The 27,667-nt window shown below is 41.6% G+C and overlaps 1 protein-coding gene across 7 annotated transcripts in view; it reads right to left on the bottom strand.

The window, feature by feature from the left end:
- ptprt (protein tyrosine phosphatase receptor type T) overlaps positions 1–27,667 on the bottom strand; it is a 415,965-nt gene that overhangs the window by 23,729 nt on the left and 364,569 nt on the right. For all 7 annotated transcript variants that reach the window (XM_042301053.1, XM_042301087.1, XM_042301062.1 and 4 more), the window contains 3 exons: positions 15,573–15,660; positions 1,599–1,675; positions 612–648 (listed from right to left, as the gene is read on the bottom strand). In XM_042301053.1, coding sequence (XP_042156987.1) covers positions 612–648; positions 1,599–1,675; positions 15,573–15,660 — 202 coding nt within the window. The remainder of the gene's footprint in view (positions 1–611; positions 649–1,598; positions 1,676–15,572; positions 15,661–27,667) is intronic.

Here is a 27,667-nt window from a genome sequence, read left to right as displayed (position 1 = left end):
TCAATGAGAGGGGGCAGTCGTTCTTCCCTGCATAATGTTAAAATTGTGTCATTCGGGCCTCTTTTAAAATTATACCCTATCCCCGGAAATGGCACATTGTATCCCCGATATAGTGCATTACTTTTGACCAGAGCCCCCATTGACCTCCCAGTGCAGTTATACTTCCCAAATAATATTCAGACATCACTGTCTCATCATTATTTGGTCGCGTTCCCCTGCTCAGACGTTGCATGCATCAACCAATCGTTGTGTGCCATGTCATCAACTGTGTCATTGACTGACAGATTTCTAAAACGTGGTTAGCCCGATACTTAAAATACCTATCCAGGCGTTAGCAATGGAGCAGAGGAGCGCGCCCTTTATCTTATCCCAGAAGGAGAGCGACTTATCCAAATCACAACCATGCCCAGGATCAGTTAACGATAAGCCCCAGTTTGTTATGGAACAAAAGGAATGGGGTGTTACATTTTTGTCATTGGCTTTAAGAGTATTATTATTATATATATATATATATATATCTTTTTTACGTCTGAGTAATTGCCTCCCCCATGTCTGGGGATACTTTTCCAGGTGTCTTGCGTCTTACCAGCCCCCCCATCCAATTTAATTACCTTGTGTAGCGATGTAATGTCTTGGTCTATGGTACCCCTGTGAGAAAAAGAAGAGAAAAAAGAAAACCCCCAGGCGTACTGTAACAGCTCAAGGTCCTTTCAAATCAGATCAAATCAAATCCGAGAACCTTCATTTTCCTATCCTCCAAAATGGAAATTCTAACATATTGTTCCATCGAGACAGAATGCTTAGTTCAAATGAATACAGTATATACATTTCATATCCTTAATAGGACATTGCCATTTCACCATTTCAAGTGGGAATGTGTGCGTGAAACAAATTCTACAAATTCATTACTATTACAACCGCTATGAGATAAATAAAAAAATCAACACAGTTGAGGCTCTTAGAGCTGGGTATAACAATACATTTTACCAGCGGATCTTGGCACATCGACCCAGTAATTGTTTTATTAGAGGAAATGGGGCTCGATGATATGATAATACACACAGCTATAATGCCGACTTGTCCTGATGTTGCTTCTCGGAGTACAGGGCATTCCCAGTCCCCACAGCATAATAGAGACAATCATATCTACACTGTCGTTATGGTAGTTATGTCAATGCAGAATTCTTTCATCCGAAGATGAGCAAATGCATGCTCAGATGCAGTACGCTGTGTTTGCAGCAGATATGTCAATGTTACAGGCACATTGCCTCGTAATAAGCGTATATGTTTTCTACTGTATATATAACCTCCGTTTGTGTGACGATGGTGTGTCATATTTTGAGTCCATCCTTGTAAAATCAGTCTTCACTGACCATTCATAATAGTAATGTTTGTAGCGTGATGTACTACAGCACCCGTAATGCTCTATGCAATATTTGATTTTATCTTAGTAAAGATGTCATGAAGTGAAATGCTGTCTCATCTCCTTACTAATACATGGTGTCAGAAGGCTAAATGAGACCTTGTATTAAGTCAAATTCAAAAGCAATCTGATACAAATTCCATTCCCCTTCACATCTCCGCCGCCCCATACTTACGTCTATGTAGTTGGCGTTGATGTAGTCTGAGTGGGGGTCTCCGTCCAGCAGTTGCAGCCTGACTCGAGTGTGGTCATCTGTGGGGTCAAAAATTCACAAAGAGCAGGCCTAAAGTTACATTTACCCATTCAAGGTTCACACAACTACACCTGAACATCAAATGTCTGAGGACTTCGGCACCCTAATCCCTGCATAGGGCAGTGGTCAAAAGTAGTGCACTATGGGCCCTGGTCAAAAGTAGTGCACTATGGGCCCTGGTCAAAAGTAGTGCACTATGGGCCCTGGTCAAAAGTAGTGCACTATGGGCCCTGGTCAAAAGTAGTGCACTATGGGCCCTGGTCAAAAGTAGTGCATTGTACAGGGAAAAGGATGCCATTTGAGATGCAGCCTACATGTGCCACTACAACAGCTTTAGTGCAAAACACACCCTAGTGCGAGAGACCGATTTGCAGTATTTTAATGGCAAAAGTATTTTAATGGCACGATATCGAAGGAAGTCTCGAGCTATTGCTCGCCTGAGATAGAGTATCTCATGATGAACTGTAGACCACACTACCTACCTAGAGAGTTTTCATCTGTATTTCTTGTAGCCGTTTACATACAGTGGGGCAAAAAACGTATTTTTGTCAGCCACCAATTGTGCAAGTTCTCCCACTTAAAAAGATGAGAGAGGCCTGTGTATAGTATATCACTCTGTACACTCTTTGTGCGACTTAGTCATAAGACTTGACGTATAGCTAAGATCGCAGCATGTGACACATCCTGTGTTTTTACTATCTGCAGGAACTCAGCTGTGTGGAAACTTGCAGAAAGGAGCACATTTATAGTGTGAGCTGTGGCAAATGCAGTTAGACTGTTGAGCCCTCGTGCCATCTTAATCTGCACAGACAAACGAATCGCCTTTTACACACTATGTTCCCCGCCCCTGTTCACACACATCTGCTAACTGCCACATAGACAGAGGTTGTACTTTTCTATTAAAGCTGAGATCCAACTCTGTTCGTTGGGCCCTTAACTCTGCACCATTGAGTGATTGTTAACTGCTCCATTTTTGCAAATAAAGTAGTTGATTTAAGAATCTACAGTCTCTCTTCCTTTTGGTTATAATTTCCACAACACTTCAACCACAACATCTACCTTTCGCTCTACAAAGACATGACCCATTACTGTAATTTTGACATGTGAAATCTTGAGCTGGACTCCACAGGGCTTCTGCTTGGCAAGTAAGGGAGTGATGGCGATGGTGGTGGCGGCGGGGCCCATGAGAGGAGAAAAAAAAGGACGTGATGATGATGGGATGATGTGTAACACATTGATCCCTTCTCACTTTGATCTGTGGTATGCAAATGTATGAGCACTGCAGCACATTTCCTGACTGATCTGACGCTCCTGGATGATAGGCCTAGCAGCATTCCAATAAGGCATGTACTGAGGACGATAACTTCATATCTGCGCTTATCAGAGATGTCAGCCTATACTCCGCGGTTGTGTTCTTGCTGATCTATATTTACTGGGTGATGACAGTTAAAAAACGAAATTCCATTGGTTGGCTGAGCGACCCTCTCCCTACCTCTCCTCTCACGTGAGCCAGGACACTGGGTGAGGGCTGGCAGGGGGTTGTGTGAAGGTGGCGCCACAGAGGACCCTGCCCACACAAGGGTTCCCTGTGCAGGCCTCCAGGCTATAACACCTATACATCTTAAGCACCACACGCCTCAAGCACAATCCCAATAAAGACATCACTAGCCCAGTCCTCAAACGGAAGGTTTGAACTCATTACTGATTTATGCTACCGATTCCTCAGCTGAACTCTTTTTGTAAAAGTTTGGTGCAGGCCTGCAAACTTTAATTCTGCAGAGCAGCTTGGACCAGATGAACTTGAGTAAGAGGCATATCTGATTTTGTACACTAAATATCTATCGTCGTTGACTATTGTCGATCAAATCCTGTATTTTACTGAGACCAACAGATTATTATAATCTCTGTTTCACAGTCTATGTCATGGAGAAAGGATTACAGTGAAAACCTTAGACACGTTAAAAACACAACAGTATCGGATTTGAATTGCTGATCGAGGGGATCTGCCTTCTCCCAGTAACGCATGGTATGTCACAGCTCCATTAATCTTTAAAGCCCATGTTGTCCCCACAGAATTTATAGATTGCCACTAAACTGTCAACGTGCCTGAATGCATTATGGACTTTAACCTGTTAAACTCTGACGCCTTCTGGCAGCATTTTCTAAACCACACATAATATTGTATACTACCTTCATGAAGTACATGTCGGTTTCAAAAGTCCTACAAACACATATGACCTAATGGTGACGCATGCTCAAATTCCCATAGGAACACAGCCATTTTAAAAGTGCAAAGTCGTTTTTCATATTGCAGGAATGACATGAGGAGAAAGCTGAAGTCTCTCCCTATTTATTGATGTAAATATATCCTCTGTCTGATTCCCAGTTCGTCCACGAGATAGCAATAGGAGATCACATGACGTCTCTTGGCCACTTGAAACCAGTTGTGTCTGGTTTGGGTAGTGAGACATTGTGCCATAATGGCTACTCAGATTTTCAAGCCTGACATCTTAAAATCACTCAAGCAATCAGGGCTTTCAAATTATCTCAAAAAAGACAAACCGGTGAAGAAACTTCAAACCTCTTTTCCCATGTACTTTTCCTATTGTAGACATCTGTGTTAGATCAACGGTGCATGTGGAAGATGCATACAAGTTGGAGAAGGAAATGCACTGCTTTACAATGACCATCAAGGTGTACCCTTTCAATGCAAACTAAATGTTTACACTTTTGGTGAAATTAGCAACATTGTATATGGGATTTATGGCCTTTATGTGGAGGCAGCGGGGGGCTAAATTCGGATAATTGCGAGCAGAAAGATTTGAGTTTGATTTACAAAAAGACAAGGGCTGTAGCTTTCAAATTATATTTCACGGTACTGGGTCCAAAACAATTGCTCAGAGTTTAACAGGGTTGATTTAACCTATAAAAGTCAGACCTCCTGGAGGTTCCAATGTCAAACTGATAGAATGTTGTTTGTGCTGCATGCTGGTAGTTGGATGATCCGGTTTAACCCTGTTCTGCAGTTCAGAGATTAGACTGCCATGAGGTGTACCTGAGAGATGCGGGGTGTTTCATCAACGACACTAACTGTTGACTTTGACCCCATTCAACGAGAAGTCCATGTTTGGACAGGCACAGTATCATTCAGATCGGGAATGGATTACAGCCAAGGAAATGTATTAGCAAGAGAAGGAGGTGGAGGTCTTTGCCCAATAGGAAATATATAAATGTACTGTTAAAAAGTACTGTAGGAAGATATATTAGACTCTTTTGTAAGCTAGATAGTCTAAGGGTCAAGTTTCAAGTTTTATTCGCCACGTGCACAGGATTAAGCGCGAACCATTGCATTTAACCACGGCAAGGTGGCTGGGAATATGGCCGAATACAAACACTGCAGTTATTCCCTCCGTAATGCAATCAAACAGGCAAAACTTCAGTATAGAGACAAAGTGGAGTGGCAATTCAACGGCTCAGACACGAGACGTGTGTGACAGGGTCTACAGACAATCATGAACTACAAAAGGAAAACCAGCCAAGTCGCAGACACCGACGTCTTGCTTCCGGACAACCTAACTTCCTGACGGGCCGCTACCAGGTGGTGAAGGTAGGAAACAACACCTCCACTTCGCTGATCCTCAACAATGGGGCCCCACAAGGGTGCGTGCTCAGCCCCTTCCTGTACTCCCTGTTCATTCATGACTGAGTGGCCACGCACACTTCCAACTCAATCATCAAGTTTGCATACGACACAACAGTAGTAGGCCTGATTACCAAATATGACGAGAGCCTACAAGAAGGAGGTGAGGGCCCTGGGTGTGTGGTGCCAGAAAATAACCTCTCACTCAATGTCAACAAAACAAAAAAGCTAATTGTGGACTTCAGGAAACAGCAAAGGGAGCACCCCCCTATCCACATCAACGGGACCGAAGTGGAGAAGGTGGAAAGCTTCAATTTCCTCGGCATACACGTCACTGACAAACTGAAATGGTCCACCCACACAGACAGTGTGGTGAAAAAGGCGCAACAGCGCCTGTTCAACATCAGGAGGCTGAAGAAGTTTGGCTTGTCACCTAAAACCCTCACAAACTTCTACAGATGCACAATTGAAAGTATCCTGTCGGGCTGTATCACCACCTGGTATGGCAACTGCACCACCTGCAACCGCAGAGCTCTCCAGAGGGTGGCGCGGTCTGCCCAACGCATCACCGGGTGCAAACTACCTGCCCTCCAGGACACCTACAGCACTCGATATTACAGGAAGGCCAAAAAGATCATCAAGGACAACAAAGACCCGAGCCACTGCCTGTTTACCCTGCTAATATCCAGGAGGGGCGGCAGGGTAGCCTAGTGGTTAGAGCGTTGGACTAGTAACCGGAAGGTTGCAAGTTCAAATCCCCGAGCTGACAAGGTACAAATCTGTCGTTCTGCCCCTGAACAGGCAGTTAACCCACTGTTCCTAGGCCGTCATTGAAAATAAGAACATTTGTTCTTAACTGACTTGCCTGGTTGAATAAGGGTAAAATTAAAAAGAAAAAAAAGGCGAGGTCAGTACAGGAGCATCAAAGCTGGGACCAAGAGACTGAAAAACAGCTTCTCTCTCAAGGCCATCAGACTGTTAAATAGCCATCACTAGCACATTAGAGGCTGCTGCCATATACACAGACTTGAAATCCCTGGCTACTTTAATAATGGAACACTGGTCATTTAAAAAAAACATATTTTGCATTACTCATCTCATATGAACAGTTGAAGTCGGAAGTTTACATATACCTTAGCCAAATACATTTAAACTCAGTTTATCACAATTCCTAACATTTAATCATAGTAAAAATTCCCTGTCTTAGGTCAGTTAGGATCACCACTTTATTTTAAGAATGTGAAATGTCAGAAAAATAGTAGAGAATGCTTTATTTCAGCATTTATTTCTTTCATCACATTCCCAGTGGCTCAGAAGTTTACATACGCTCCATTAGTATTTGGTAGCATTGCCTTTAAATTGTTTAACTTGGGTCAAACATTTTGGTTAGCCTTCCACAAGCTTCCCACAATAAGTTGGGTGAATTTTGGCCCATTTTTCCAGCCATAGCTGGTGTAAACGAGTCAAGTATGTAGGCCTCCTTGCTCGCACACGCTTTTTCAGTTCTGGCCACAACTTTTCAACAGGATTGAGTTCAGGGCTTTGTGATGGCTACTCCAATACCTTGTCTTTGTTGTCCTTAAGCCATTTTGCCTCAACTTTGGAAGTATGCTTGGGGTCTTTGTCCATTTGGAAGACCCATTTGCGACCAAGCTTTAGATATTACCTCACTGCTGGAGCTAGAAACACAAGCATTTCGCTACACCAGCAATAACATTTGCTAAACACGGGTATGTGACCAATGAAATTTGATACAACAGGTGCTTTTTAAATTTTAATTTAACCCTTATTTAGCTAGGCAAGTCAGTTAAGAACAAATTCTTATTTACAATGATGGCCTACCGTCATTGAAAAAACAGGTGTAAAACAGTGCAGTGAAAATCTTACAGGGGTATTGATGTGGTTGAGGTGGGTTTACACATAAAGTGACTGGTAGTAGGATATACATGGAAAAACGGCTGAAAAGTGACTGGTAGCAGGAATATATAAAAACTTACGGTAATATACAGTGGGGCAAAAAAGTATTTAGTCAGCCACCAATTGTGCAAGTTCTCCCACTTAAAAAGATGAGAGGCCTGTAATTTTCATCATAGGTACACTTCAACCATGACAGACAAAATGAGAAATAAAATCCAGAAAAATCACATTATAGGATTTATTATGAACTTATTTGCAAATTATGGTGGAAAATAAGTATTTGGTCAATAACAAAAGTTTCTCAATACTTTGTTACATACCCTTTGTTGGCAATGACAGAGGTCAAACATTTTCTGTAAGTCTTCGCAAGGTTTTCACACACTGTTGCTGGTATTTTGGCCCATTCCTCCATGCAGATCTCTTCTAGAGCAGTGATGTTTTGGGGCTGTTGCTGGGCAACACAGACTTTCAACTCACCCTCAAAAGATTTTCTATGGGGTTGAGATCTGGAGACTGGCTAGGCCACTCCAGGACCTTGAAATACTTCTTACGAAGCCACTCCTTCATCGCCTGGGCGGTGTGTTTGTCATTGTCATGCTGAAAAACCCAGCCACGTTTCATCTTCAATGTTCTTGCTGATGGAAGGAGGTTTTCACTCAAAATCTCACGATACATGGCCCCATTCATTCTTTCCTTTACACGGATCAGTCGTCCTGGTCCCTTTGCAGACAAACAGCCCCAAAGCATAATGTTTCCACCCCCATGCTTCACAGTAGGTATGGTGTTCTTTGGATGCAACTCAGCATTCTTTGTCCTCCAAACACGACGAGTTGAGTTTTTACCAAAAAGTTATATTTTGGTTTCATCTGACCATATGACATTCTCCCAATCTTCTTCTGGATCATCTAAACGCTCTCTATCAAACTTCAGACGGGCCTGGACATGTACTGGCTTAAGCAAGGGAACACGTCTGGCACTGCAGGATTTGAGTCCCTGGCGGCGTAGTGTGTTACTGATGGTAGGCTTTGTTACTTTGGTCCCAGCTCTCTGCAGGTCATTCACTAGGTCCCCCCGTGTGGTTCTGGGATTTTTGCTCACCATTCTTGTGATAATTTTGACCCCACGGGGTGAGATCTTGCGTGGAGCCCCAGATCGAGGGAGATTATCAGTGGTCTTTTATGTCGTCCATTTCCAAAATAATTGCTCCCACAGTTGATTTCTTCAAACCAAGCTACTTACCTATTGCAGATTCAGTATTCTCAGCCTGGTGCAGGTCTACAATTTTGTTTCGGGTGTCCTTTGACAGCTCTTTGATCTTGGCCATAGTGGAGTTTGGAGGGTGACTGTTTGAGGTTGTGGACAGGTGTCTTTTATACTGATAACAAGTTCAAACAGGTGCCATTAATACAGGTGGAGGACAGATGAGCCTCTTAAAGAAGAAGTTACAGGTCTGTGAGAGCCAGAAATCGTGCTTGTTTGTAGGTGACCAAATACTTATTTTCCACCATAATTTGCAAATAAATTCATTAAAAATCCTACAATGTGATTTTTCTCATTTTGTCTGTCATAGTTGAAGTGTACCTATGATGAAAATTACAGGCCTCTCTCATCTTTTTAAGTGGGAGAACTTGCACAATTGGTGGCTGACTAAATACTTTTTTACCCCACTGTACATACTCATGGTAATATATACTGTACATGTAAACAGGAGTAAGTAACCAGAAGCAGGATAAATACTAATACTAAATTTTAGCAGCAGTGTAGGTTGTGTTTGAGTGGGTAGAGACCTGTGGATGGGCATACAGTCAGTGTGGATTGTCTGTGGGAGAGAGAAAGCAGTAGTTGTTAGCCATTTAACGGTCTTATGGCCAGGGAATTAGAAGCTGTTTAGGAGTCTGTCTGTTTGAACCTTGAGGCACCGGTACTGCCTGCTGGTAGGGAGCATGGAGAAACAGACATGTCTCGGGTGGCTGGAGTCTTTCGCAAATTTTCAGACCTTTCTCGTACACCGCCTGGCATGTACTGTACATCCTGGATGGCTGGGAGCTCGCCTCCAGTGATGGGCTGGGCCGTCTAAACCACCCTCTGTCTCCCGGTCGCGGGTGGTGCAGTTGCAATACCAGACGGTGATACAACCAGTCAGGATCAGAGTATGTCAGCGGAGCTGGAGCAGAGTGTGCCCAATTTCACTGGAGCTTTGAAGCGGAATTCACAAATGCTGGATCGTCTGCCTTGTCGCCCGCTCCAGTTTCACTCCAGTATCACTCACTTCACGAGCTCAGGGCATGCCCACCCCAGGATGCATTTGTAGTCTACTTGTGTGCTGCTATAGCTCCTTGCTTTAGCTACTGTCATGGAGTTCACTAAATATTTTCATAAAGAAACACACAGGTGCTAAATCAAGGTGACTTACAACGCTGAGGACCAAGAGCAAGAGAGGGAGTGCGGTGATGTAATGTATTTGTTTGTTTTTATGTATTGTTTAATTGTATTGGGAAAGAATGCCTTTACTGAAAAGCTATTTCGATGCATTTATACTACTGATGGCCAGTAGGGGGCAGTAAGACCTGTTTTCTTTGCACTGGGACTATATGCGATCCTGCACCTGTGTGTTCTCATAATTGAGAGAACCTTTCAAAGAGAAGCCATGTTTTCCTGTTTCATCATTTATCCTGTGTTACAGGTCAGTAAAGTGTGAAAATACACTGAATACCTCAATATAGTTGTGTAATTTGCCTGTTGAAGTGAATGTAATGGTTTTGAACAACATAGTAATTATATAACGTCATATACTAGACAGAAAACGCATGTTGAGTGTAAAATGAAATGGCGGTGCATTCCTTTGATCTAGAAAAAAATGAATTGTTAACTCATGAATATTTTTATTTTTGAAAAAGACAATCCTGGCAATATATTTTAAGGGTTTAGATAATGTTATGTTGTAACTGTGATGTTGAAGAACGTTGTAATTGTTGTACTGTAAGCTCCGGTTAGCTGTTTGTTAGCTCCGGTCAGCTAGCTTCGATTTGTGCTATGCTAGTCATGATCCAATAAATAGCATTAATGTCATTTGCAATAGTCTTGTCTTTCTATTAGCCCATCTTTCACTGGGTAAATGTATTTTGAGCATGGGTATAAAATAACTGAGTTATACCAGTCTTAAAGGCTTTCATGTTTCAGAGTCTATGGGGCTATAGTTGGCTCACCCAAGGGTTCTTTATTTTGTACTATTTTCTACATTGTAGAATAATAGTGAAGACATCAAAACTATGAAATAAACATATGGAATCATGTAGTAACCAAAAAAATGTTAAACAAATCAAAATATATTTATATTTGAGATTCTTCAAAGTAGCCACCATTTGCCTTGACAGCTTTGAACACTCTTGGCATTCTCTCAACCAGCTTCATGAGGTAGTCACCTGGAATGCATTTCAATTAACAGGTGTGCCTTGTTAAAAAGTTAATTTGTGGAATTTCTTTCCTTCTTCTGGCGTTTGAGCCAATCAGTTGTGTTGTGACAAGGTAGGGGTGGTATACAGAAGATAGCCGTATTTGGTAAAAGACCAAGTCCATATTATGGCAAGAAAAGCTCAAATAAGCAAAGAGAAATGACAGTCCATCACAGATGATCTCCTCGTGTGGTTCCCACCGTGAAGCATTGAGGGGTTGGGATGCTTTGCTGGTGACACGGTTGGTGATTTATTTAGAATTCAAGGCACACTTAACCAGCATGGCTACCACAGCATTCTGCAGGAAATACACAATCCCATCTGGTTTGCCTTTAGTGGGACTATCATTTATTTTTCAACTGGACAATGACCCAACACAACTACATGCTGTGTAAGGGCTATTGTACCAAGGATAGTGATGGAGTGCTGCATCAGATGACCTGGCCTCCACAATCACCCGATCTCAACCCAATTGCGATGGTTTGGGATGAGTCAGACCACAGAGTGAAGGAAAAGCAGCCAACAAGTGCTCAGCATATGTGGGAACTCCTTCAAGACTGTTGGAAAAGCATTCCAGATGACACTGGTTGAGAGAATGCCAAGCGTGTGCAAAGCTGTAACTATTATGGATACTAATTTACATGATTCCAAATGCGTTATTTCATAGTGTTGATATCTTTACTAGGTGGTCATCCAAGTATTTTTACTTAAGTACTTTACACTACTGGATCAGATGTACATAAAGAGCCGATTCGAAGTTGAAGGTTAGTAACTAACTATCTGATGTTCAAAAGTTTTTGATGATCATAAGAAATATAAAGGATACATTCCGTGCAATCAAAGTAAAGATAAACACCAAAATAATCACAAAATAGCAAAGTTGGGTCAAAGCTTAAGATGGCAGCCATACACAGTACATCATAGCGGGTTCCTTTAAATAAGAATGTTTTTAGGTCTAATAAATGTGTCAATCATATATATTGTAGCGCTTAAGCATGAATTACATCCTATTAATAATAATAATAATAATTTGTAATTATACCCAATTACATCATATAGTTGTTAACACCCAGCATTCAATAACCTCACTGAATTGGAGCCTGATTGTCTTGTGGAAATGTAATCAATGCTTCCTGGGAGTTCTTCACATCAATGCCATGTGCAAAAAAGCACCCAGTAAACATTGGGGAAGTAGAGAGTCAAGAGAATGCTAATCGTCAGTCTTTGGTCAATACATCAAAGGATTTCTACGGCAACGACTTCAAGAGAACCTCTGAAGATACTTCAACGTTACGTGCCGGGAATTAAATGGCAGTTAAGATATGAGCGACTTCCAAAGAGCTTGTTCTTTGACAGACGTGCACACATATGCAGCCCAACTTGAACTGAATCGACTACCGGTGAGCCGCCAGAGTGGCAGTTACCTCTTTTTTTACGGAACTTAACTGGGATACTTATCATTCCGGGAGCACTCCTTCACACAACACATTCTGACTGAAGGTGTTACGCATGATTCCAAACACAAGCTGACTCTAGTGAGTGACAGTTTGTGTAATAAAGCGCACAACACTCACAACTCAGTGGGGGTTGTGTTGTTGCCTCAGTCAATGGCAATAGTGCAGTATTGGTTCATGTCTGAATCAGATTGCATCAGGCAAAGCCTACTCGATTGCTTTTCCCGGAAAGAGACGATATCATTGTAATGTCAAATCATGTTGATTCTTTGCCCTTCAATGTAAACATACTATTTTCTTGACAGCTAAACATCTTTGCTCCCTCTAGTTTCTTGTAAACCAAAGTTCTATTTACTTAAGAAATCAATAATAAAATGCTATATACCCAAAAAGTTCCAGACCTACTGTATGTGATTTAATTTTTTATTTTATTTCACCTTTATTTAACCAGGTAGGCAAGTTGAGAACAAGTTCTCATTTATAATTGCGACCTGGCCAAGATAAAGTAAAGCAGTTCAACACATACAACGACACAGAGTTACACATGGAGTAAAACAAACATACAGTCAATAATACAGTATAAACAAGTCTATATACGATGTGAGCAAATGAGGTGAGATAAGGGAGGTAAAGGCAAAAAAAGGCCATGGTGGCAAAGTAAATACAATATAGCAAGTAAAACACTGGAATGGTAGATTTGCAATGGAAGAATGTGCAAAGTAGAAATAAAAATAATGCGGTGCAAAGGAGCAAAATAAATAAATTAAATACATACAGTAGGGAAAGAGGTAGTTGTTTGGGCTAAATTATAGGTGGGCTATGTACATGTGCAGTAATCTGTGAGCTGCTCTGACAGTTGGTGCTTAAAGCTAGTGAGGGAGATAAGTGTTTCCAGTTTCAGAGATTTTTGTAGTTCGTTCCAGTCATTGGCAGCAGAGAACTGGAAGGAGAGGCGGCCAAAGAAAGAATTGGTTTTGGGGGTGACTAGAGAGATATACCTGCTGGAGCGTGTGCTACAGTTGGGAGATGCTATGGTGACCAGCGAGCTGAGATAAGGGGGGTCTTTACCTAGCAGGGTCTTGTAGATGACATGGAGCCAGTGGGTTTGGCGACGAGTATGAAGCGAGGGCCAGCCAACGAGAGCGTACAGGTCGCAATGGTGGGTAGTATATGGGGCTTTGGTGACAAAACGGATTGCACTGTGATAGACTGCATCCAATTTTATGAGTAGGCTATAGGAGGCTATTTTGTAAATGACATCGCCAAAGTCGAGGATTGGTAGGATGGTCAGTTTTACAAGGGTATGTTTGGCAGCATGAGTGAAGGATGCTTTGTTGCGAAATAGGAAGCCAATTCTAGATTTAACTTTGGATTGGAGATGTTTGATATGGGTCTGGAAGGAGAGTTTACAGTCTAACCAGACACCTAAGTATTTGTAGTTGTCCACGTATTCTAAGTCAGAGCCGTCCAGAGTAGTGATGTTGGACAGGCGGGGAGGTGCAGGTAGCGATCGGTTGAAGAGCATGCATTTAGTTTTACTTGTATTTAAGAGCAATTGGAGGCCACAGAAGGAGAGTTGTATGGCATTGAAGCTTGCCTGGAGGGTTGTTAACACAGTGTCCAAAGAAGGGCCAGAAGTATACAGAATGGTGTCGTCTGCGTAGAGGTGGATCAGAGACTCACCAGCAGCAAGAGCGACCTCATTGATGTATACAGAGAAGAGAGTCGGTCCAAGAATTGAACCCTGTGGCACCCCCATAGAGACTGCCAGAGGTCCGGACAGCAGACCCTCCGATTTGACACACTGAACTCTATCAGAGGAGTAGTTGGTGAACCAGGCGAGGCAATCATTTGAGAAACCAAGGCTGTCGAGTCTGCCGATGAGGATGTGGTGATTGACAGAGTCGAAAGCCTTGGCCAGATCAATGAATACGGCTGCACAGTAATGTTTCTTATCGATGGCGGTTAAGATATCATTTAGGACCTTGAGCGTGGCTGAGGTGCACCCAAGACCAGCTCTGAAACCAGATTGCATAGCAGAGAAGGTATGGTGAGATTCGAATATGTTGACAACAGTCTGCCTGACAGTGAAGGTTCCTTCAACTTCATTTCAAAGGGTGTCCCATACATTGACCCTGCTTGCTGTTTGGGGTTTTAGGCTGGGTTTCTGTACAGCACTTTGAGATATCAGCTGATGTACGAAGGGCTATATAAATACATTTGATTTGATTTGGATTTGATTGACCCAACTGTAACCTACTAGCGATAGCAACCAGTACTCCATTGCAATCAAATATAAACCACACAGAGTGAATGAAAAGCAGCCAACAAGTGCTCAGTATAAGTGGGAACTCCAAGAGTGTTGGAAAAGCATTCCAGGTGAAGCTGGTTGAGAGAATGCCAAGGGTGTGCAAAGCTGATAAGTCTGCCAAGAGTGTTTTACTGTATGTACTCAGCTTTAAGAACTCCCCAAACAAATGACACTGTAGCAAGGGACTATTCCTGAAAAGAGGATAAAGACAATTTAAAGAACAGAAAGGAATCTAAAAGATTTGTGTTTTGAGTGGTTCCAGTGGGCAGCTCTGCTTTACAGGATCGCCACCGATTCCTCCAGTCTCTCTGATATGTAAATGTTTGCCAATAACTCTGTTTATTTTGGTAGCAATGTCTACTGAATTATAAATGACCATATGGGAGGCTTTATGTTTACACAGTGTGTGTGGGGGGTGGGGGGGGGCAAAGAAGAAATGTAATTGAAAGTGCTTCCCTTTTCCAGATCAGATAACAATCTGTTACACAGTGACTGTTCAAGTTTGCAGAGTGAAACTTTCTAAAAAGCATTTTTTGGGTCTAACAATTAACTGTCGATCGCTCTTGGCAGACTTATGTTAAATGAAGATAACCACAGAGTACAGTAGGTTTTCCAAACTTTAACGAGGAGCATGCAGTAAGATGGACAATTTCCATTACAAGCCCATGAAATTAAAACGTTTTGACTAACAGCAAATGTATCATAATTCCTGTTGGCTATCAGTATGTGACAAGCTTTTTAATTTTAGAGCAATGTTTTATTTAAAAGCCTTCACTTGTAGGAAGTGTCTCGCCAGTGACATCTAAACCCTTAATAAAAAGGTATTATGTCCTTGGGACAATATGCTTTTCTTGTATCACATTAATTGGGGCCTTGGGTTCTCTATCAATATGATAGTGTCGTAGACTCCACTGTTTTCAAAGTCTGCGGCATAATTACAACAACCTTAAACGGTTGCAAATGTCTTCTCTTATGGGAGAAGATTTAACCATTTCAAAGGAGTAGAACCCGTCTAGCTCAAGTCTACTATGAGTACAGGAGACTCCTGAGCTCTGAAAATACTTGCGCAAATACACCAAACACACTTGTCTAGCTCAGTATCTGTGTCACTTCAGTACTCACAAGCGATGATGTTGCCATATCGGTTCTTGTTGCGGTTGTCATCCTTCTTGGCGGTCTCCCATGGGGCCGCCTGTCCTTCGGTCAGGCCCTGAAATCACATCACACACACTATCAAACATTGCTGCAGGCCAGCGTGCGTGTGCGCACACACACACACACACACACACACACACACACACACACACACACACACACACACACACACACACACACACAGAAAATATCAACCTTGCAGTTAAAATAATCTACATGAGTACGTACAGTAAAACCATACTATAGCATTATCCAAACATTAGAGGGACAAGTAAGCAAAAGGGCCATGAAATGTTAAACAATAATTACTGATATAACTTTGTTATGATGCAGTGAGTTGTATCATAAGATGAAAGTGTTACAAAGTGTTAGAAGACAGAAAGTCATAACATGAAAGGTGCCATTCTTCCAGCCACAAACTATTTATAGGTTTGAAATCTTTTGATTTGTTGACTCAAAGAACTGAAAAGAGTCTTGCTCACCATGTATTGCTCACTTTTCACTAATGGGCCCTGTTAGGACTAGAGGTCGACCGATTAATCGGAATGGCAGATTAATTAGGGCCGATTTCAAGTTTTCATAACAATCGGAAAATCTGTATTTTTGGGCGCCAATTATACCTTTATTTAACTAGGCAAGTCAGTTAAGAACACATTCTTATTTTCAATGACGGAACGGTGGGTTAACTGCCTTGTTCAGGAGCAGAATGACAGATTTTCACCTTGTCAGCTCGGGGGATCCAATCTTGCAACCTTACAGTGAACTAGTCCAACGCAATAACGAGCTGCCTCTCTCTCATGGCACTCCACAAGGAGACTGCCTGTTACGCGAATGCAGTAAGCTAAGGTAAGTTGCTAGCTAGCATTAAACTTATCTTATAAAAACAATCAATCATAATCACTAGTAACTACACATGGTTGATGATATTACTAGATATGATCTAGCGTGTCCTGCGTTGCATATAATCTGACTGAGCATACAAGCATACAAGTATCTAAGTATCTGACTGAGTGGTGGTAGGCAGAAGCAGGCGCATAAATATTCATTCAAACAGCACTTTCGTGCGTTTTGCCAGCAGCTCTTCGTTGTGCGTCAAGCATTGCGCTGTTTATGACTTCAAGCCTATCAACTCCCGAGCTGAGGCTGGTGTAACCGAAGTGAAATGGCTAGCTAGTTAGCGCGCGGTAATAGCGTTTCAAACGTCACTCACTCTGAGCCTTCTAGTAGTCGTTCCCTTGCTCTGCATGGGTAACGCTGCTTCGATGGTGGCTGTTGTCGTTGTGTTGCTGGTTCGAGCCCAGGGAGGAGAGGGACGGAAGCTATAGTGTTACACTGGCAATACTAAAGTGCCTATAACAACATCCAATAGTCAAAGGTTAATGAAATACAAATGGTATAGAGGGAAATAGTCCTATAATTCCTATAATAACTACAACCTAAAACTTCTTACCTGGGAATATTGACGACTCATGTTAAAAGGAACCACCAGCTTTCATATGTTCTCATGTTCTGAGCAAGGAACTGAAACGTTAGCTTTCTTACATGGCACATATTGCACTTTTACTTTCTTCTACAACACTTTGTTTTTGCATTATTTAAACCAAATTGAACATGTTTCATTTATTGATGTATTATATTAAGTTAAAATAAGTGTTCATTCAATATTGTTGTAATTGTCATTATTACAAATACAGCATATATATATATTTTTTTAAATCGGCCGATTAATCGGTATCGGCTTTTCTGGCCCTTCAATAATCGGTATCGGCGGTGAAAAATAATAATCGGTCGACCTCTAGTTAGGACTCGCCTGCTAACCATTTTGGATTCTGAATACCTCACTAATAGGTATATACAGTACCAGCCAAAAGTTTTAGAACACCTCAAGGTTCAAGGTTTTTCTTTATTTTCACAATTTTATACATTGTAGAATAGCGAAGACATCACAATCATGTAGTAACCAAAAAAGTGTTAAACAAATCAAAATATATAATATATATTTATGTTTCTAACTGACTGAGACATTGACAAGGATGAATATTCAAATATACAGTCTGTCAGAAGGACTCCAATAAATACATGATGAACACATGATATCCCATGGTGTAACGGGACTTAAATGGAGTGGTTTGTCCTTCTCTGGATAATTTCAACTGTACAGAGAACATGACAATGTGACACGCTTGACAGCAAAAATTTGCTGAGAAGAGAGTGTTTGTCTGGTTAACAGGCTGCACAAGGGAGGCCATATGGACTCTGTGCTATTTTTGCATTCCTGTATAAGGGTCACAGGGGAAATTTCTGTCACTGCCGCCTAATTTAAGCCAAATTGTCCTTTAGAGTCCATTAACGGATATCTGTGCTAAGATGCCGATACAACAAGCGTTCATTTGCACAGCTTTCACTTGCATACAACATACAGTTTAACCCATTTACCAGATGTTGATTCCTCATCGCCCAGTCAATTGGAAAATGGATTTGCTGTCTATCCCCCAAACAGGGAGTTTATTATTAAGGTTAAATGTGAATGCTTTCACAGGGAAGCCTCCAATCCACTCCCTATGTTTACTTCCTGTCAGAGCTGTAATATCCTGTTGCCCATCTCTGTCTGGTTTGGCCTTGGCATAAACGGCACTCTCTCTACCCTCTGTAATAACGCTGGCAGCTGTGAAGACCCTGAGACCTCTACTCCATCATGGCACATCGGTCTCCTTATTGAGCGTAAAATAGAGCTACTCCCCAACACTTGCTCAGTTCCACACCACTCTGGTCTGCACTGACAGACCGAGAATGATTGATGGGTACATTCTCATAGCTCTCTGTTTCTCTATATACTTCTGGACGTTTCTCATATATACAACAGATTTGAGAAAGAGCTTTGCATGGAACAAGACCTATGGCATTCCCTTAGTCCCGAGAGCATATGTTACTGTTAAAGAAATAGATTAATTTGTGGCAGTTTGAATGTGTGCTTAACCTGGAATTCACCATAATAGCTGGTTAAAAAATGAATTGCTGATAATCAACACAGGAAGTCTATGGTTTTACAAAGGAAAGCAGAGCCCTTTGGCATTCAACCTAAATCTGACTGCCCCCGACAATTGAGGGGTTAGATCGCAGTAAGGCCAAAGTGAGGAGCGCCAAAAGAGAAACAGAGAAAAATGGGAGGGAGAAAGAGTGAGAGGGAAAGGGAGGGAATGCAAATGAGAGAGAAGGGGAGAGGAGATAGCAATTAAACTACATCCAATAGGATGTAGAAGACAAAACACTGTGCCCCATAATCACTATGTGGCTAATTGACCATTTAAATTGATCAGATAGGTTCCTGTGCTTGGGCTCACCATGGATTAAAGCAGTTAGTTTGTGTGTGTTGGCGGGCTGACAGCAATCGCCCCCTTGAAAGAAACAGTGGGAACACAGTGGGAACAAAGCAAGGACAAATGTAGTGGCCTCCCTTATCAGATAATAGCGTTCACAGTGGAAGTCAGACGAGAGCACACAGACACTGGGATCAAAGGCAGAGAATGTAAAAAGTTATAGATACAAACAAATGGCTCAGTACTGCACCCCTCCAGACACAGACAGTGCGAGACAGAGAAAAGAAAGTGCTGCTTTCCCACTCCTGGAATAAAAAAAGACCCCCTGGTTACAGCTCGGCTTTTGTGCTTCCCTCTGTTCAAAACTGACAATAATACAAAGAGGCGGATGCTTGTTCAAGAACATTCAGCCAGTCAAGGTTTTCCCTTCTTCTTGGTCTGGTCCACAGAATTATTACGGACTCAGCCCCCAGATATCTGGCTCAAATTGAAGTGTCTATCCGGTAAGAATACCTTTCTATATACCAACGCTGTTAAGTGGATCAAACTACCACAAAAACTTAAAGCCATACCTACCAAAACTTATTTTAAATCTAATGTCAAAAGCTGACTGATGACAACCATAGAATCATTTTCATGTCTGTATCTATGAAATGTATCTGTATCTATGAAATGTCTGTACCACAATGGAAGTAAGTAATTTACTTTAATATATCACTGTCAACTTTTTAAAATGTGTACATTTGTATTTTTTTTAAACTGTCAGATAAATCAATCAATCAACTCCAAATCCATGACTCATGTAATAATGTGATTGAGTGTTTAGAAACGAAGATATCAGTGCCATGTTCATTAGGCACCAAACAAAATAAAACAGACCGAAACATGGTCCCTCGCTACCTGGACTTCAGTAACACTTGTTTTTCTGCTGCATGCCCAAATGAACATGACCCAGGCCTGTACGCCAGTGTTTTGCAGTCCCGTGGCTCACTCTGGCTAGTGTTTATCCATTTATCGTTTCCCATCCGGTAATGAGAGCGAGTGGGAGTGAGGTGAATAATTGGATGGGGCTCTGTGGCCCCCTGCGGGGAAACGTTCAACTTCCCTTTTAGTTTGTGTTTGGGGAACGGGGGATTGATGCTCTCTTCAAAAAGAAAACGTCCTAAATGGAATCCCTTTCATCTACAATCAGTCTTTTTTTGCACATTATTAATATTCTTAAAAAAGAATAAGAGAAAAGCTAGAGAAGAGGGAGAACTCCCACACTCTCATCCCCTGGTAGACAGTGGTGATAAGATGATGAGATAGAGGCAGGGGTGTGGGTGGGAGAGAGGGTCACTGAACGCAGAGAAATGTAGACAGGCAGAACATCCCTAGAGGAAGCATTGTTTCACCTGCAGCCTCATCATCATCATCATCATTATCACACGGACATAGTCAACACATACGCACACACAAATGCACAAACATACACACAAAGGATCATGTTCATAGCATTACATACATAGACACTTGAACCAAACCATTGCAAAGTTTACATTAAAAGACAAGAGGTTGGTTGCTCCTAGATGCTAAAGCATTTATGCAGTTCTTACACTTGTTCCAGTGAGTGGGTACTCCATGACCTTGTGTTTATCCACAGATGCCTATTACTCTGGGGCCATTAACATCTTGGTGACTGGGGGGCAGTATTGAGTAGCTTGGATGAATAAGGTGCCCAGAGTAAACTGCCTGCTACTCAGCCATAAAAGCTAGAATATGCATATAATTAGTATATTTGGATACTAAAACACTCTGAAGTTTCTAAAACTGTTTGAATGATGTCTGTGCGTATAACAGAAGTCATATGGCTTGCGAAAACCTGAGAAAAATCCAACCAGGAAGTGGGAAATCTGAGGTTTGTAGGTTTTCAACTCATAGCCTATCGAAGATACAGTGAGATATTGGTCATATTGCACTTCCTAAGGCTTCCACTAGATGTCAACAGTCTTTAGAACTTTGTTTGATGCTTCTACTGTGAAGTGGGGCCGAATGAGAGGGGAATGAGCCAGGTGTCTGGCAGATTGCCACGAGCTCATGACGCGGGTCATGTGAAAGTTAGCTTGCGTTCCATTGCTTTTCTACAGACAAAGGAATTCTCCGGTAAAAACATTATTGAAGATTTATGATAAAAACATCCTAAAGATTGATTCTATATTTCATTTGACATGTCTCTACGACCTGTAATATAACTTTTTGGACTTTTCGGCTGGACTTGCACTCGCGTTGGGATTTGTTTACCAAACACCCTAACAAAAGGAGGTATTTGGACATAAATTATGAACTTTATCGAACAAATCAAACATTTATTGTGGAACTGGGATTCCTGGGAGTGCATTCTGATGAAGATCATCAAAGGTAAGTGAATATTTATAATGCTATTTCTGACTAATGTTGACTCCACAACATGGCGGATATCTCTTTGGCTGTTTTGGTCTCTGAGCGCAGTACTCAGATTATTGCATGGTATGCTTTTTCCATAAATTAATCTGACAGACAGCAGTTGCAAACCTCTTAGCGTCCCCTGAGACGTATGCGTCCCACCCAGCCATCTGGAAATGCAAATGCGCTACGCCAAATGCTAATAGCACTTGTTAAAACTCAAACGTTCATTAAAACACACATGCAGGGTACTGAATTAAAGCTACACTCATTTTTGAATCTAGCCAACAAGTCAGATTTTTAAAATGCTTTTCGGCGAAAGCATGAAAAGCTATTATCTGATAGCATGCAACACCCCGAAATACCTGAAGGCGACGTAAACAAAAGAATTAGCGTAGCCGGCGCTACACAAATAGCAGAAATAAAATATAAAACATTCATTACCTTTGACGAGCTTCTTTGTTGGCACTCCTATATGTCCCATAAACATCACTATTGGGTCTTTTTTTTCGATTAAATCGGTCCATATATACCCTAAATATCAATCTATGAAAACTGTGTGATCCATAAAAAAACACCGTTTGAAAACGCTACGTCATTTTTTTAAATCAAAAAAGTCGACGATAAACTTTCACAAAACACTTCGAAATACTTTTGTAATCCAACTTTAGGTATTAGTAAACGTTAGTAATCTATCAAATTGATCACGGGGCGATGTGTATTCAATAGCTCCACGTCTTCAAATCATGTTCGGAAATCTCTCTTCCAAAACTTCCTGTCGGAGACCGGATGGAAAGGGGTCTCTCTCCTTCGTTTGACCAAGAAACAACGTCCAGGCAATTGACAAGACTGGTGACATCGTGTGGAAGTTGTAGGACTTGCAATCTAAGCCCCATTTAATTTGGCCTCCCATAGACAATACATGCAAGTGGCGCATTGATATTTTTTTCAGTTTTCAGTGATCAGTTTTTCTTGCGCTTTCGATGAAACACATGCTCTGTTATAGTCACAGCCATGATTTAACCAGTTTTAGAAACGTGAGAGTGTTTTCTATCCACACATACTAATCATATGCATATACTATATTCCTGGCATGAGTAGCAGGACGCTGAAATGTTGCACGATTTTTAACAGAATGTTCGAAAAAGTAGGGGGTAGGCTTAACAAGTTTTAACCTCTCTGGGATATTCGGGACGGTAGCGTCCCACCCCCGCCAACAACCAGTGAAAGTGCAGGGCGCCACATTCAAAACAACAACAATCTCATAATTAAAATTCCTCAAGCATACAAGTATTTTACACCATTTTAAAGATAAAAGATAAATTCTCGTTAATCCAGCCACAGAGTCTGATTTCAAAAAGGCTTTACAGTGAAAGCACCACAAACAATTATGTTAGGTCACCACCAAGTCACAGAAAAACACAGCCATTTTTCCAGCCAAAGAGAGGAGTCACAAAAAGCAGAAATCTAGATAAAAATTAGTCACAAACCTTTGATGATCTTCATCAGATGACACTCATAGGACTTCATGTTACACAATACATGTATGTTTTGTTTGACAAAGTGCAGATTTATATCCAAAAATCGAATTTTACATTGGCGTGTTATGTTCAGTAGTTCCAAAACATGCTGTAATTTTGCAGAGAGCCACGTCAATTTACAGAAATACTCATAATAAACATTGATAAAAGATACACTTCTCCTTAACCAGCCCTTGTTATGAGGTAGCATCCAAAATGGCAGCCTATTCCCTATATAGTGCATTACTTTTGACCAAGACTCTATGGGCCCTGGACTATATATGGAATGGGCTGCCATTTGAGATGCAGACTGGGATGAGGTCGCATTGTCTTTTTCCATATTTAAAAAATAAATAAACTGATGACACTCTGCATTAACATACAGTTGAAGTCAGAAGTTTACATACACCTCAGCCAAGTACATTTAAGCTCAGTTTTTCACAATTCCTGACATTTAATCCTAGTAAAAATTCCCTGTATTAGGTCAGTTAGGATCATATGTGAAATGTTGGAATAATAGTAGAGAGAATGATTTAATTCAGCTTTTATTTCTTTCATCACATTCCCAGTGGGTCAGAAGTTTACATACACTCGATTAGTATTTGGTAGGATTGCCTTTAAATTGTTGATCTTAGCTCAAACTTTTCAGGTAGCCTTCCACAAGCTTCCCACAATAAGTTGGGGGAATTTTGGCCCATTCCTCCTGACAGAGCTGGTGTAACGGAGCCAGGTTTGTAGGCCTCCTTGCCCTCCTTACACCAGCTCTGAATTTTACAAACACTTCAAACTCAGTATGTGTCATGATGTTTTGATAAGTATAGTAGAGAGAATGATTTATTTCAGCTTTTATTTGTTTATTTATTTACATTCCCAGTGGGTCAGAAGTTTACATACACTCAATTCGCATTTGGTAGCATTGCCTTTAAATTGTTTAACTTGGGTCAAACTTTGTGGGTAGCCTTCCACAAGTTTCCACAATAAGTTGGGTGAATTTTGGCCCATTCATCCTGACAGAGTTGGTGTAACCGAGTCAGGTTTGTAGGCCTCCTAGCTCGCACATGCTTTTTCAGTTCTGCCCACAAATTTTCTATAGGATTGAGGTCAGGGCTATGTAATGGCCACTCCAATACCTTGACTTTGTTGTCCTTAACCTCTTGAGTGTAGGGGGCTGTATATTGATGTTTGGATGAAAAACATACCCAAATGAAACTGCCTATTTCTCAGGCCGAATCTAGAATATGCATATAATTCTCAGATTAGGATAGAAAACACTAAAGTTTCCAAAACTGTCAAAATATTGTCTGCGAGTATAACAGAACTGATATTGCAGGCGAAAACAGAATGCCTTCCATGCCTTCCCTCCATTTAAAGGGATATCAACCAGATTCCTTTTCCTATGGCTTCCACATGGTGTGAACAGTCTTTAGAAATAATTTCAGGCTTTTATTCTGAAAAATGAGCGAGAAAGATCACATCGCGTCATTAGATGGCTGGGTGCCAGCAGTGTTTTGCATGCGCGAGCAGCTTGGAGCAGACATTTTCTCTCTCACTCTTATTGAAAAAGATAAGGTCCGGTTTAAATATTATCGACTATTTATTGTAAAAACAACCCGAGGATTGATTATAAAAAACGTTTGACATGTTTCTACAGACTTTATGGATACTATTTGGAATTTCCGTCTGCCCCGTCGTGACCGCTCGAGCCTGTGGATTTCTGAACATAACGCGCCAACCAAATTGAGGTTTTTGGATTTTAAAATAATCTTTATGGAACAAAAGCAACATTTATTATGTAACTGAGAGTCTCGTGTGTGTAAACATCTGAAGATCAAAAGGTAAGCGATTCATTTTATTGCTTTTCTGACTTTCGTGACCAATCTACTTTGTCTGCTGAGAGAGATGTCCTAACATAAACGCTTGAATAGCTTTCGCCGAAAAGCTTTTTTGAAATCTGACATGCCAGGTGGATTAACAACAAGCTAAACTGTGTTTTGTGATTTCATGAAAATTAAATATTTTTTGTAATTTAATTTGAATTTGGCGCTCTGCAATTCAGAGGACGTTGACGAAAATGATCCCGCTAACGGGATGGATGCGCCAAGAAGTTAAGCCATTTTGCCACCATTTTGCCACAACTTTGTCTCGAGATGTTGCTTCAATATATCCACATAATTGTCCTCCATCATGATGCCATCTATTTGTGAAGTGCACCAGTCCTTCCAGCAGAAAAGCATCCCCACAACATGATGCTGCCACCCCCATGCTTCATGGTTGGGATGGTGTTCTTTGGCTTGCAAGCCCCCCACTTTTTCCTCCAAATATAACAATGGTCATTATGGCCAAACAGTTCTATTTTTGTTTCATCAGACCAGAGGACATTTCTCCAAAAAGTACGATCTTTGTCCCCATGTGCAGTTAAAAACCGTAGTCCGGCTTTTATATGGCGGTTTTGGAGCAGTGGCTTCTTCCTTGCTGAGTGCCTTTTAGGCCTTTTAGGTTATGCCCATTTTTACCATAGATATAGATACTTTTGTACCCGTTTCCTCCAGCATCTTCACAAGGTCTTTTAGCTGTTGTTCTGGGATTGATTTGCACTTTCGCACCAAAGTACGTTCATCTCTCGGAGACAGAACGCGTCTCCTTCCTGAACGGTATGATGGCTGCGTGGTCCCATGCTGTTTATACTTGCATACTTCTGTTTGTACTGAGGAACGTGGTACCTACAGGCATTTGGAAATTGCTCACAAGGATGAACCAGACTCTGGGAGGTCTACAATTATTTTTCTGAGGTCTTGGCTGATTTCCTTTGATTTTCCCATGATGTCAAGCAAAGAAGCACTGAATTTGAAGGGAGGCCTTGAAATACAACCACAGGTACACCTCCAATTGACTCAAATGATGTCAATTAGCCTATCAGAAGCTTCTAAAGGCATGACATAATTTCTCTGGAATTTTTCAAGCTGTTTAAAGGCACAGTCAATTTAGTGTACGTAAACTTCTGACCCACTGGAATTGTAACAAGTGAAATAATCTGTCTGTAAACAATCGTTTGAAAAAATACTTGTGTCATGCACAAAGTAGACGTCCTAGCCGACTTGACAAAACTGTAGTATGTTAATTAACAAGAAATTTGTGGAGTGGTTAAAAAACCTAAGTGTACTTAAACTTCCGACTTCAACTGTATGTGTCCTGTCGGCACTGACACGTGAGTTGTTGGCTGAATCCCAAATAGCACCCTATTCACTTTAAAGTGCACTACTTTTGACCAGAGCCCCTAAGTGCCCTGGTTAAACGTAGTGCAGTATAAAGAGAATAGGGTGCCATTAGTGATACAGACATTGTTTGCATGCACTGTCACACACAGAGAAGGAGGCAGAGGGCTCTATCTCAAATCAGTGTGCTATCAATGAGGTCAGGTCCCTTTATGAAGGCAACCAAATGTCCAAACGCTTTTGATTCAATGATTCCCCTCCTTGTTCTTCATGTGTTTCTACATGTCCTCTGTTATGTGATCCGTTCCTCTGTTTGACTTTGTGGGCTGTCTCTGTGTGTGTGTGTGTGTGTGTGTGTGCGCCAGTGAGGGCTGGCTCCCTCTCTCAATGCATCTGTCAGGATGTGAGTAATGGGCCGATTATGCTGACAAACGCACACAGGTGGCCGCTATCGCCTTTAATCCCCAGTCCCCAGATCTCCATTTCTCCCTCCCTTCCTTTCGCTCTCCCTTTTCTCTCTCTCCTTATCTCTTTGGTCCTTTCCTCTTCTCACACCCACAGGTTCACACCTCCACACAACCATTGAACAAGTCATAAACCATACTGTAGCTTCAACACAAAATGGAGAGCACACTGACAGAACACACATGAAAACATAATGTATGACATGTAAGGGGCACCATTTGAAATGAGTTGGGGCCTTCTTCACCATAATACAAAGCACTGACGTATGTATGTCTCTTAAGATATTCTCACATCACCGCAGTCACGATCCACCAACCGCAAGTCGTGTTTGGGAATGCGTGACAATTTGACTTTCCCCATGGACTGTATGAAAAAAACATGACCTTTATATTTCATAAGCGAGCATGGAGTAAAGTGCCAACTTAATTTTCAATGGGATAGGGGCTGAAATTGTGAGGCAAATCAGGTTATAGGGGGAAGGAATACCAGAAAGGCGTTATAAAAATGTCCCCAGTGATGGATGATCCTTTAAATAAGAGGCACAATTGCTGGCTTTATCAGTGCAGGCACAGTGAGCGAGAGGAAAAGGCAATGCATCTCATGTTTACAGCCAGGCAAAGGGAGGCTACCGGAGGCCTACAGCCAAGAAGTTGAATAGAACCTTCACAGCCTTCAGTTCACTCCACTGACCAGACATGAACAAAGCTCTAACAAACGTCCTCTCACTGTGAACGGAGTTTATTTTCAGCAAACTTAACATGCTTCAACAGAGACATAAACTGAACTAGTTACACAGCCATGTGATGAACAGAAATTGAATAATGTGTCCCTGAACAAAGGGGGGAAATCAAAATCAAAAGTAACAGTCAGTATCTGGTGTGGCCACCAGCTGCATTAAGTACTGCAGTGCATCTCCTCCTCAGATTTATCCGTTCTTACTGTGAGATGTTACCCCACTCTTCCACCAAGTCACCTGCAAGTTCCCAGGCATTTCTGGGGGGAATGGCCCTAGCCCTCACCCTCCGATCCAACAGGTCCCAGATGTGCTCAATGGGATTGACATCCGGGCTCTTTGCTGCCCATGGCAGAACACTGACATTCCTGTCTTGCAGGAAATCACGCACAGA

The sequence above is a fragment of the Oncorhynchus tshawytscha genome, linkage group LG02 (assembly GCF_018296145.1).
Source record: "Oncorhynchus tshawytscha isolate Ot180627B linkage group LG02, Otsh_v2.0, whole genome shotgun sequence".
In the NCBI taxonomy this organism is placed as follows: Eukaryota; Metazoa; Chordata; class Actinopteri; order Salmoniformes; family Salmonidae; genus Oncorhynchus; species Oncorhynchus tshawytscha.
This window is presented reverse-complemented; position numbering and strand designations above follow the sequence as displayed.